This window comes from Saccopteryx leptura, chromosome 1 (assembly GCF_036850995.1).
Source record: "Saccopteryx leptura isolate mSacLep1 chromosome 1, mSacLep1_pri_phased_curated, whole genome shotgun sequence".
In the NCBI taxonomy this organism is placed as follows: domain Eukaryota; kingdom Metazoa; phylum Chordata; class Mammalia; order Chiroptera; family Emballonuridae; genus Saccopteryx; species Saccopteryx leptura.
The window spans coordinates 250,484,734-250,496,821 of record NC_089503.1 but is presented as its reverse complement, the minus strand read 5'-3'; the positions used below and the strand labels follow the sequence as shown (position 1 = coordinate 250,496,821).

The 12,088-nt window shown below is 41.0% G+C and overlaps 2 protein-coding genes and 1 non-coding gene across 4 annotated transcripts in view; all 3 read left to right on the top strand.

The window, feature by feature from the left end:
- The window catches only part of LOC136378546 (protein FAM170A-like), a 58,723-nt gene that overhangs the window by 5,885 nt on the left and 40,750 nt on the right, over nt 1-12,088 (top strand). The window lies entirely within an intron of this gene.
- Nucleotides 1-12,088, top strand: part of LOC136378509 (zinc finger protein 791-like) — a 131,620-nt gene that overhangs the window by 113,152 nt on the left and 6,380 nt on the right. Inside the window, 1 exon segment of the mRNA XM_066345508.1 lies at nt 10,613-10,752. Within this exon segment, the coding sequence (XP_066201605.1) occupies nt 10,613-10,665 (53 nt within the window). The 3' untranslated portion in view covers nt 10,666-10,752.
- Nucleotides 2,399-2,523, top strand: LOC136389956 (U6atac minor spliceosomal RNA). The gene has a single exon (XR_010748497.1). It is a non-coding gene; the product is annotated as a U6atac minor spliceosomal RNA (small nuclear RNA).

Sequence of the window (12,088 nt, the reverse complement as noted above, 5' to 3'; positions counted from 1 at the left end):
CACATGTTCAGGAAGCACAGAGAACTCCATTAAGGAGAAACCCAAAGAAATCAACATCAAGACACATCATAATTAAAATACCAAAGCTAAGTGATAAGGAGAAAATATTAAAAGCTGCTAGAGGAGAAAAGACTATCACCTGCAAAGGAGCCCCCATAAGGATGACTTCTGACCTCTCAAAAGAAACACTTGAGGCAAGAAGGGAATGTAAAGAAATATTCAAAGTAATGCAGAACAAGAACCTACAACCTAGACTACTTTATCCAGCAAGGCTATCATTTAAAATTGATGGATAAATAAAAAGCTTTCCAGACAAAAAAAAAAAACTCAAGGAATTCACTAAAACCAAACCAAGGCTGCAAGAAATGCAAAGGGATCTGTTGTAAACAGATCAAAGGAGAAAAAGAATATAGCAAAAGAGGAATACAGTTTTAAAAAATAAAATGGCAATAAACAATTACATATCAATAATAACCTTAAATGTAAATGGATTAAATGATCTGATCAAAAGACAGAGGGTAGCTTCGTGAATAAGAAAACAGGACCCATACATATGCTGTCTACAAGGGACACAGCTTAAATCAAAAGATGCACATAGACTGAAGATAAAAGGATGGAAAAAATATTTCACGCAAATGGAAATTTAAAAAAAGCTGGGGTAGTAATACTTATATCAGACAAAATGGACTTTAAAACAAAGACTGTAGTTAGAGATAAAGGAGGTCACTACATAATGATAAAGGGAGCAATCCAAAAGGAAGTTATAACCATTATAAATATCTACGCACCTAATATAGGAGGACCTAAATATATAAAGCAGACTTTGATGGTATTAAAGGGCGAGATCAACAGCAATACTATAGTAGTAGGGGATTTCAATACCCAATTAACATCATTAGATAGATCCTTAAAAAAGAAAATAAAGAAACAGCAGACTTAAAGGACATATTAGATCAACTCGATTTAATAGATATTTTCAGAACCTTTCACCCTAAAACAGCAGAATATACATTCTTTTCAAGCGCTCATGGTACATTCTCTAAAGTAGACCACATGTTAGGGCACAAAAGTGGTCTCAACAAATTTAAGAAGATTGAAATCATATCGAGCACTTTCTCTGATCACAATGGCATGAAACTAGAAATCAACCACAACAGAAAAACTCAAAAATACACAAACACTTGGAAATGAAATAGCATGTTATTAAATAACGAATGGGTAAACAATGAGATCAAAGAAGAAATAAAAAAATTTCTACAAACAAACGATAATGAGCATATATCAATTCAAAATTTATGGGACACAGCAAAAGCACTCCTGAGAGGGAAGTTTATAGCATTACAGGCATACCTCAAGAAGCTAGAAAAAGCTGAAATAACTTGACCCTACATCTAAAAGAACTAGAAAAAGAACAGCAAGTAAAGCCCAGAGCTAGTAGAAGGAAGGAAATAATAAAGATCAGAGCAGAAATAAATGACATAGAGGCTAAAGAAGCAATACAGAGGATCAATGAAACCAGGAACTGGTTATTTGAAAAGGTAAACAAGATTGATGAACCTTTAACCAGACTCACCAAGAAAAAAAGAGAGGACTCAAATAAATAAAATTAGAAACGAGAGGAGAAATAACAACTGACACAACAGAAATACAAAATATTGTAAGAAAATACTATGAAGAACTGTACGCAAAAAACTAGACAACCTAGATGAAATGGACAAATTCCTTTGAACATATAATCTTTCTAAAATCAATCTGGAAGAATCAGAAAAACTAAACAGACCAATTACAACAAATGAGATTGAAACAGTGATCAAAAAGCTCCCAAAAAAGAAAAGTCCTGGGCCTGATGGCTTCACAAGTGAATTCTACCAAATATTCAAAGAAGAATTAACTCCTATCCTTCTCAAGCCATTTCAAGAAATTCAAGAGGAAGGAAGACTTCCAAGCTCCTTTTACGAGGCGAGAATAATTCTGATTCCAAAACCAGGCAAAGACAACACAAAGAAAGAAAATTATAGGCCAATATCCCTGATGAATGTAGATGCTAAAATCCTCAACAAAATATTAGCAAACCGGATCCAGCAATATATGAAAAAAATCATACACCAGGATCAAGTGGGATTGATTCTTGGGAGGCAAGGCTGGTACAATATTCACAAATCAATCAATGTGATTCATCACATAAACAAAAGGAAGGAGAAAAACCACATGATAATTTCAATACATGCAGAAAAAGCATTTGATAAAATTCAGCACCCATTCATGATCAAAACTCTCAGCAAAGTGGGAATACAGGGAACATACGTCAACATGATAAAGGCCATCTATGACAAATCCACAGCCAACATTATACTCAATGGGCAAAAATTAAAAGCAATCCCCTTAAGATCAGGAACAAGTGTTGTATGAAAGGAGAGAAGGTTAGCACTCCCCTTGACAAGGACGAAAGAGGCTCTCGGCCTAACAGCACACATATGGTTAAGGCATTGCCACGTACTTCGTGGCATCTAACCACTGTTTTTAAGATGTGGCACATATACACCATGGTACACTATTCAGCCATAAGAAATGACATCGGATCACTTAAAACAAAATGGTGGGATCTAGGTAACATACGGAGTGAAATAAGTAAATCAGAAAAAAAATAAGAACTGCAGGGTTCCATTCATTGGTGGGACATAAAAATGAGACTAAGAGACATGGACAAGAGTGTGGTGGTTACGGGGGGCGGGGGAGGGAAGGAGGGAAGGGGAAGGGGTGGGGGAGGGGCACAACGGAAACTAGAGAGAAGGTGACGGAGGACAATTTGACTTTGGGTGATGGGTATGCAACAGAATTGAATGACAAGACAACCTGGACAGGTTTTCTTTGAATATATGTACCCTGATTTATTGAAGACACCCCATTAAAATAAAACTTTTTTATTAAAAAAAGTCAAAAACAAGGCAGGGGTGCCCCCTTTCACTACTCTTATTCAACATAGTTCTGGAAGTCCTAGCCACAGCAATCAGTTAAGAAAAAAAAATAAAAGGCTTATCCAAACTCGAAAAGAAGTAAAACTATCATTATTTGCAGATGATATGATATTGTATATAGAAAACCCTAAAGTCACAGTAAAAAACTACTAGACCTGATAAATGAATTCAGCAAGGTGGCAGGATATAAAATTAATACTCAGAAATCAGAGGCATTTTTATACACTAACAATAAACTGTCAGAAAGAGAAAATAAGGAATCAATCCCCTTTACCACTGCAACCAAAAAAATAAAGTAGCTAGGAATAAATTTAACCAGGGTGATTAAAGACTTGTACTCAGAAAATTATAAAACATTGATAAAACGAAATCAGGGAAGATACAAACAAGTGGAAGCATATACCATGCTCATAGTTAGGAAGAATAAACATCATTAAAATGTCTATATTACCGAAAGCAATTTATAAATTCAATGCAATACCGATTAAAATACCAATGACTTACATCAAAGATATAGAACACATATTCCAAAAATTTATATGGAACCAAAAGGAACACGAATAGCTTCAGCAATCCTGAAAAGGAAGAATAAAGTGGGAGGTATCACACTTTCGGATATCAAGTTATACTGTAAGACCGTTGTACTCAAAACAGCCTGCCCTGGCTGGTTGGCTCAGCGGTAGAGCGTTGGCCTAGCGTGCGGAGGACCCGGGTTCAATTCCCGGCCAGGGCACACAGGAGAAGCGCCCATTTGCTTCTCCACCCCTCCGCCGCGCTTTCCTCTCTGTCTCTCTCTTCCCCTCCCGCAGCCAAGGCTCCATTGGAGCAAAGATGGCCTGGGCGCTGGGGATGGCTCCTTGGCCTCTGCCCCAGGCGCTAGAGTGGCTCTGGTCGCAACATGGCGATGCCCAGGATGGGCAGAGCATCGCCCCCTGGTGGGCAGAGCGTCGCCCCATGGTGGGCGTGCCGGGTGGACCCCGGTCGGGCACATGCGGGAGTCTGTCTGACTGTCTCTCCCTGTTTCCAGCTTCAGAAAAATGAAAAAAACAAAAACAAAAACAAAAAAACAGCCTGGTACTGGCATAAGAACAGGCATATAGATCAATGGAACAGAACTGAGAACCCAGAAATAATCCCACACCTTTATGGACAACTGATATTTGACAAAGGAGGTAAGAGCATACATTGGAGTAAAGACAGGCTCTTCAACAAATGGTGTTGGGAAAATTGGACAGCTACCTGCAAAAAAATGAAACTAGACCACCAACTTGCACCATTCAGAAAAATCAACTCAAAATGGATAAAAGACTTAAATGTAAGCTGTGAAACCATAATAAGCATCTTAGAAGAAAACATAGGCAATAAGCTCTCTGACATTTCTCACATCAATATATTTGCCAAATTGTCTCCATAGGTAAGTGAAATATAAAACAGGATAAACAAATGGGACTATATCAAACTAAAAAGCTTCTGCACAGCTAAAGACAGTAAGAACAGAATAAAAAGACAAACTGCACAATGGGAGAATATATTTGACAATGCATCTGATAAGGGGTTAATAACCAAAATTTATAAAGACATTGTAAAACTTAATACCTGGAAGACAAACAATCCAATCCAAAAATGGGCAAAAAAAATGAATAAACACTTCTCCAAAGAGGACATACAGATGGCCAATGGGCAGATGAAAAAATGCTCAACATCACTAATCATTAGAGAAATGCAAATTAAAACCACAATGAGATATCACCTCACACCAGTCAGAATGGTGCTCATCAACAAAACAACACAGAATAAGTGCTGGCGAGAATGTGGAGAAAAGGGAACCCTCCTGCACTGCTGTTGGGAATGCAGATTGGTGCAGACACTGTGGAAAACAGTATGGAGGTTCCTCAAAAAATTAAAAGTCAAACTGCCTTTTGACCCAGCTATAACAGTGTTAGGAATATACCCCAAGAACACCATAGCACTGTTTGAAAAGAAGAAATGCACCCCCATGTTTATGGCAGCATTGCTCACAATAGCAAAGATCTGAAAACAGCCCAAGAGTCCGTCAGAGGACCAGTGGATTAAGAAGCTTTGGTGCATATATACTATGGAATACTACTCAGCCATAGAAATGATGACATCGGATCATTTACAACAACATGGATAAACCTTGATAACATTATACTGATCGAAATAAGTAAATCAGAAAAAACTCTGGGGGTGAGGCCAGGGAGACGGGACGGGGGAAGGAAGGGGTACAAAGAAAACCAGTTAGAAGGTGACGAAAGACAATTGGACTTTGGGTGATGGGAATGCAGCATAAGCAAATGGCAAAATAACCTAGAGCTGTTTTCTCTGAACATATGTACCCTGATTTATCAATGTCACCCCATTAAAATTAATCAAAAAAAATTTAACCAAGGATGTGAAAGACCTGTAGTTGAAAAATTATACAACACTGACGAAACTGAAGATATAAATAAATGGATGCGTATACTGTACCAATAATTGAACAAATTAACATTCTTAAAATGTCTATACTACCCAAAGCAATCTGTAGAATCAATGCAGTTTCTATTATAATACTAATGGTGTATTTCATAGAACTAGAACAATAATAAAAAAATTATGTGGAACCCCCCCCCCCCCAAAAAAAAAAGAGAGAGAGAAAGAAAGAAAAGACAGAGGAGTGGAGAAGCAGATGGTCGCTTCTCCTGTGTGCTCTGAGAATTGGACCTGGGACATCCACACACCTGCTGACACTCTACCACTGAGCCAACCAGAAGTCTAGCAATATTTTATAAGTACAAAATGACACTGCACTGGGCACTTCCGTATATAGGGTGAAACAGAAACAGACGTCCTTACCCCCATGGAGCTTACTGTTTCTTGGAGGAGAGAGAAAGATTTCCTGATGTGAAAGGAAGGGTGAAAATTTTGAGAAACTGAAAGAAGATAGGTACTCCTAGAGCATAATGGACGGCATGAGCACTCAGTAGGGTGTACTCACCCGTTCTGTGGTCTGTCCACTGGGCCGCCGCTGCTGTTGCTGTCCGGGGTGTTTGGGTTCAGGTGCTGCTGGTGCCAGCCCACCTCTGTGGCCACCGCGGCCACCGCTGCCCCAGGAGGGCTGCACACACTCACGTGCCCGCTTGGACCGCTTCCAAGACCGCCCCAGCCTCGGCTGCCACTGAGGGCTGGTCTGTGCCCTGGGCAAGTTTGAGCAAGGGCTTGGGCCTCCACAGCGTCTGCCACGGCTTCCGCCTCTGCGGGTGGGCCTGCACATGCCTGCTCAGACTGCTTCTGGGGCTGCTTCAACCTCCACTGCTGCAGTGGACGGGTCCGCGTCGCTGGGGGTTGGTGCACCAGCTCAGACATGCTCAGCAGCGACCACGGCTCCCACCTCCACGGCCAGACCCACACGCGCTCACTCAGACCACCGCCAAGGTCTCCTGGCTTCCACTGCCACTGAGGGCATGCCCATGCCACCGGCAGGTTTGGGCGCTGGCCCGGATCTCCGCAGTGGCCGCTGTGTCTTCTAACCTTGCTGGCGGGATCACACGTGCCCACACGGACCCCCTCTGCTGTTGCTCAGACCTCTGCCCTGTCAAGGACGGGCCCTATGCCGCAGGCAAGACTGTGTGCGAGCCCAGACCTTCGCAGCGGCTGCAGCGGTTCCCACCTTCGCAGCTTCGCAGGCTGGCCCACGCTGGCTTACTCCAACCGCCCTGGCCTCCACAGCTGTGTCCTGGGTGTTACAGCCGCCCCCTGCCGCCTCCAGTCTGCCCGCCCTCTGCAAGCATTCAGCCCGCTGGGGGGAGGGGGGATATACGGTGTGTTGCTGTGAACCATAACTGGCAGAAAGCCTTTGTAGATTTGAGGCTAGGCAAAGCGCTGAGTTCTGCCCCCTCCACCTCCATATTGGCTGTGAGGCTCAGTATTGGCACCCACTTCACTTGCTTCCTTGACTTGCTGGAAGCAATTTACATGCCCTTCCACTGACTCCTTGTTTTAAGAGGTTGGTAGATTTCACTAATGCATCCTGTTTATGCCTTGGGAGAGTTTCTGTTTTAGCCTTGGATGTGTTACTTTGTATCAAGGACTTCCTTGGTTTGCATAGGGCTATATAATAAAGCAAGCTGGGGCTATGGGGCACTAAAATAATTGCCATCAGCATTTGAAGAGTCCTCCCTGTCCCATTTTTTCTTGATGAGAAAAAAAATAATAATAAATAAATAGAACAAAAGGATTGTGGGAGCCAGGCAGGGACTCTCTTAGCAGAGACTGCATTTAGAATGAGCAAGGTGACTTAGGGGCAAAGAGGACCACTTTGCCTGGAGACACAGAGATGAGCTTACAAAACAGTAACAAGAGCAGAATGGTAGGTTGGAGCAACACTGAGGAGGGCCTAGGGCACGAAGATTATGATCTGGAATTTTGTTTCCGTATTTGACCAGGGGCAACATGCACAAAACAATGATTTGGGAAGTGTATCTGGCCACCCTATGCTAGATGGTTAGTAGCAGAGGAGGTCTGAGGTTAGGAGACTCCTGGAGACTTCAGCAGGAGTCCAGCAATGAGGCCGAGAGGCCCAAGCTAGGTCTGTGGCTTGAAAAGTGGAAGAAGAGAGACAGATATTAAAGCTTTATTCTTCAGTCAGTCTTGCCTGGACACAACTTTGACATTGTCCACACAAGTGACAATTATCTTGGGTTTTATTATTTTGGGTTTTACAGGTGTATAATATTGCTGCTTGTGCAAGGACATGGAGGCCAAAATGACAACCTCGTTCAGTTGTGTCTCTGACTGTCCACAGACTGTTATTGACTGAAAACTGGTGTGAAACATGCTTCCATCACATTGTGGTGCGCCCAGCCTGCTGCTGTGCCCACGGAGAAGTCATGAACGTAAATCCACTTTCTGAAAGCAGAGGCTAGAGGATAAAAGTGGTTCTTAAAAGTTATTTCTCTAGTATTGATAGAACTTCTATGGATGGTTTCATTTTAAAAAAGGGGGCTTACTGGCCTGGCCAGTTGGCTCAGTGGTAGAGCATAGGCCTGGTGTGCAAGAGTCCCAGGTTCGATTCCCGGCCAGGGCACACAGGAGAAGCGCCCGTCTGCTTCTCCACCCCTCCCATCTCCTTCCTCTATATATGTATAGACTCTTCTATAATAACTAGTTTATTCTTCTTAATCCCTTCTCCTTTTTCACTCATCCTCTCAGCTCCCCTCTCATCTGGCAACCATCGAAATGCTCTCTGTGTCTATCAGTTCATTTCTATTCTGCTTGTTTGCTTACTTTGTTTTTTAGATTTACCCATTGATATGTGTTGCTACTTTGTTGTTCATATTTTTTATCTTTCTTTTTCTTCTTAAAAAAGACCCTTTAATATTTCATATAATTCCGGTGATGAACTCTTAGCTTTTTCTTATCTAGGAAACTCTTTATCTGTCCTTTGATTCTACATTATAGCTTTGCTGAATTAAGTAGTCTTGGTTATACATCCTTGCTTTTCATCACTTTGAATATTTCTTGCCAATACCTTCTAGTTGCAAAGTTTCTGTTGAGATATCAACTCACAGACTTATGGAAGCTCCCTTGTAGATAATTGCTTTTCTCTTGATGCTTTTAAGATTCTCTGTCTCTAACCTTGTGCATGTTAATTATGTGTCTTGGTGTGGGCTTCCTTAGATTCATCTTGTTTGGAACTTGCTATGCTTCCTGGACTTGTCTATTTACTTCCACAAGTTATGGGAGTTTTCTGTCATTATTTTTTCAAGTAGGTTTTCAGTTTCTTTCTTTTCTCCTTCCAGCACCCCCATGATGCTAATGTTGGTACACTTGAAGTTGTCTCAGAGACTCCTTACACTATCTTCATTTATTTGGATTATATTTGCTGTTCTGATAGGTTAATTTTGCTTCCTTATATTCCAAATCTCAAATTAGAATCTCAGCTTCATCTACTTTGATTCTCTGTAAGTTATTCTTAATTTCAGTTAGTGTATACTTCATTTCAAAATAGTCCTTTTTATGTTTGAAGTTCTAAGTTCATTGAGCATACACTAATGACCAATGTTTTGTACTCTGTATCTAGCAGATTGCTTCTCAACATTTTGTTTAGTTCTTTTTCTGGAGTTTTGTTCTGAACTTTGATTAGGAACATGTTTCTTTGTCTCATCATTTTGGCAGCCTCCCTGTTTGTTCTTTTGTATTAAGTAGAGCGGCGACATCTTTCAGGATTGGTAGAGTAGCCTAATGGGGTAGGTATTCTGTAGGGTCCAGATGCAGAGATTCCCTGATCACCCAAGCTGGGCACTTAGGTGCACCTCCCCCTCCTGTATGGCTATGTACAGTTTCCTCTTATACAGTGTGTCCGTAAAGTCATGGTGCACTTTTGACCGGTCACAGGAAGGCAACAAAAGAAGACAGAAATGTGAAATCTGCACCAAATGAAAGGAAAACACTCCCAGTTTCATACCTATTCAGTGCAGTTCGATGTGGGCTCATGCACAGATTTTTTAGGGCTCCTTAGGTAGCTATCCCGTATAGCCTCTACAGACTCGTCACTGACTGATGGCCTACCAGAACGGGGTTTCTCCACCAAACTGCCGGTTTCCTTCAACTGCTTATCCCACTGGTTAATGTTATTCCTATGGGGTGGCGCTTTGTTATAAACGAGCCAAGATTCACGTTGCACTTTGGTCACGGATTCAAATTTAGCGAGCCACAGAACACAACACACTGAATTTTCTTCTGTACCGTCCACATCTCAACTGGCATGGCTGTGGGCTGCTTCGCTGTATACACGGTGTTACGTCATCATCTGTGCATGAGCACATGTTGCCACATCATCCTACAAAAACTGGAAGGGTTTTCCTTTTATTTGGTGCAGATTTCACATTTCTATCATCTTTTGTTGCTTTCTTGTGACCAGTCAAAAGTGCACCATGACTTTACGGACACACTGTATATAATATCAGCTTCCTCAAGTTAAACAGTAACCTCCTTGTGTCAATAGAGTCACAAAATCCTGAGGAAAACAGCTGTTAACCCCAAATTTAAAGGTAACTTCAATCATCTAGCTAACATGAGCAGCAAGTCCATCTTAACTGCACATGTACAGGAAACGTTACAAGGGCACTAAAGTGAAAACTAGAGATATTTTCTACATTACACAGAGTACTTGGCTCAAGATACATGCATAATCAAAGAGCCATTGTTAAACAACCTGTCTATGTTCTGTCATGATATCCCCAGCCTTTACAAAATTCCAGATAGCTAATTCATATAGATGAACCCAGAAGTATCCTAGAACTGAAATGAAATGTTTCTCTGTACTTTCTGTTATTCTGCTCTTAATATTAAACTGTGTATCATACTAAGCTCCAGAAGATATTCTAACATTAATTTGAACTCAATTAGCCTTTCTCTATCTTTCCCTATCAGAAGTGTCAGAACACCATTTAGGTCATTTAGAAAGCATTATGTTTTCACTGCGTACATCACTAAACATACTTTGTCAGATGTCCAGCAATTTCCTGAAAAATATTACACTGTAAACAAGTATGATATGTTTTCAGTGACATGTATAATGAATTGCTGAAATGCATTGTCAACATTCATCACATTGTTTCCTTCACGTTTTACAGACACAATTAAAAACGTTCAGCTCCTGTCCTATCAGAAACAGACAGTGTCGTGATCGCATTTGGATTCCAACTGAAACGTAAAACCCATAGTAGATTTTGCTCCTTAGTAAAGGAACAGCATTTCGAAAAGAACATTGCAGGTAAGACATGCGTCTGTATTAGTACTAGAAGAAAGTTCATCAGTGTACCTTCTTCCTTTAAAGCAGACAGCAGACATAAAATATCTTTAAAGCCTTCTGTAGACTTTAGAACTCTCTGTAACAACCACAGCATACAAATGTTCAAAAGTTACCACAGATATCAACCCTTTCTTTCCACTTTTTACAAACACCACCGGAATTAGTAGTCAGAGTTACTGCAGTATTTAATAGAGTTACCCAGTTGTCTGTCTGCTCTTCAGGAGAAGCAGTGCTTGGCAATTTTTGATACTCATTAGGACTTGAGGTAGTACTCAGTTTTGTTACACAGTAATGTGCGTACACCAACTGTGCTTAGACTCTCAAACTGATTGGAACCCTGTGGTTTCAAATTACGGTTACTGTACTTTTCGTAAGAACTTGTACAAAAATCATTCATACTTCCAAAGATATTCTATTCTTCCAGGAACCCCGTTAATGCTTTCTTACACGTCAGGTTTACCTTTTCGTTTATCTGGGTTTTTGCTAAATCCAGTTTCAAGTGTTCTGAGTTAGCTTTGCTCATGTTCACGTTATTTTCTACTGGAAAATTATCTTCAGGCTTTCATGATTACAAAATCTGTATTTCCTGCTCAGAGAGATCCTCAAAGATTAGGTTACAGAAAGTCTTCTTTTACCTAACAGTGCTTCACTTATGTACTGCACTTTTACCAACACACAGAGTTCTATGTACAGTGTGTCCGTAAAGTCATGGTGCAGTTTTGAGCAGTCACAGGAAAGCAACAAAAGACATAGAAATGTGAAATCTTCACCAAATAAAAGAAAATCTCTCCCAGTTTTATTCCTATTCAATGCAGTTCGATGTGGGCTCAGATTCTTTAGGGTTCCTTAGGTAGGTATCCGGTATAGTGTCTACAGACTCGTCACTGACTGATGGCCTACCAGAACAGGGTTTCTCCACCAAACTGATGGTTTCCTTCAACTGCTTATCCCACTGAGTAATGTTATTCCTATGTGGTGGTGCTTCGGTATAAATGCGCCCATATTCATGGTGCACTTTGTTCACGGATTCAAATTAAGTGAGCCACAGAACACACTGAACTTTCCTCTTTACTGTCCACATCTTGACTGGCATGGCCGTGGGCTGCTCCTCTGTGTACACGGTGTTACATCATCATCTGCGCATGCGCACATGCTGCCACATCATCCTACAGAAACTGGGAGGGTTTTCCTTTTATTTGGTGCAGATTTCACATTTCTGTCATCTTTTGTTGCTTTCCTGTGACCGGTCAAAAGTGCACCATGACTTTATGGACACACTGTATATATATATTCTACT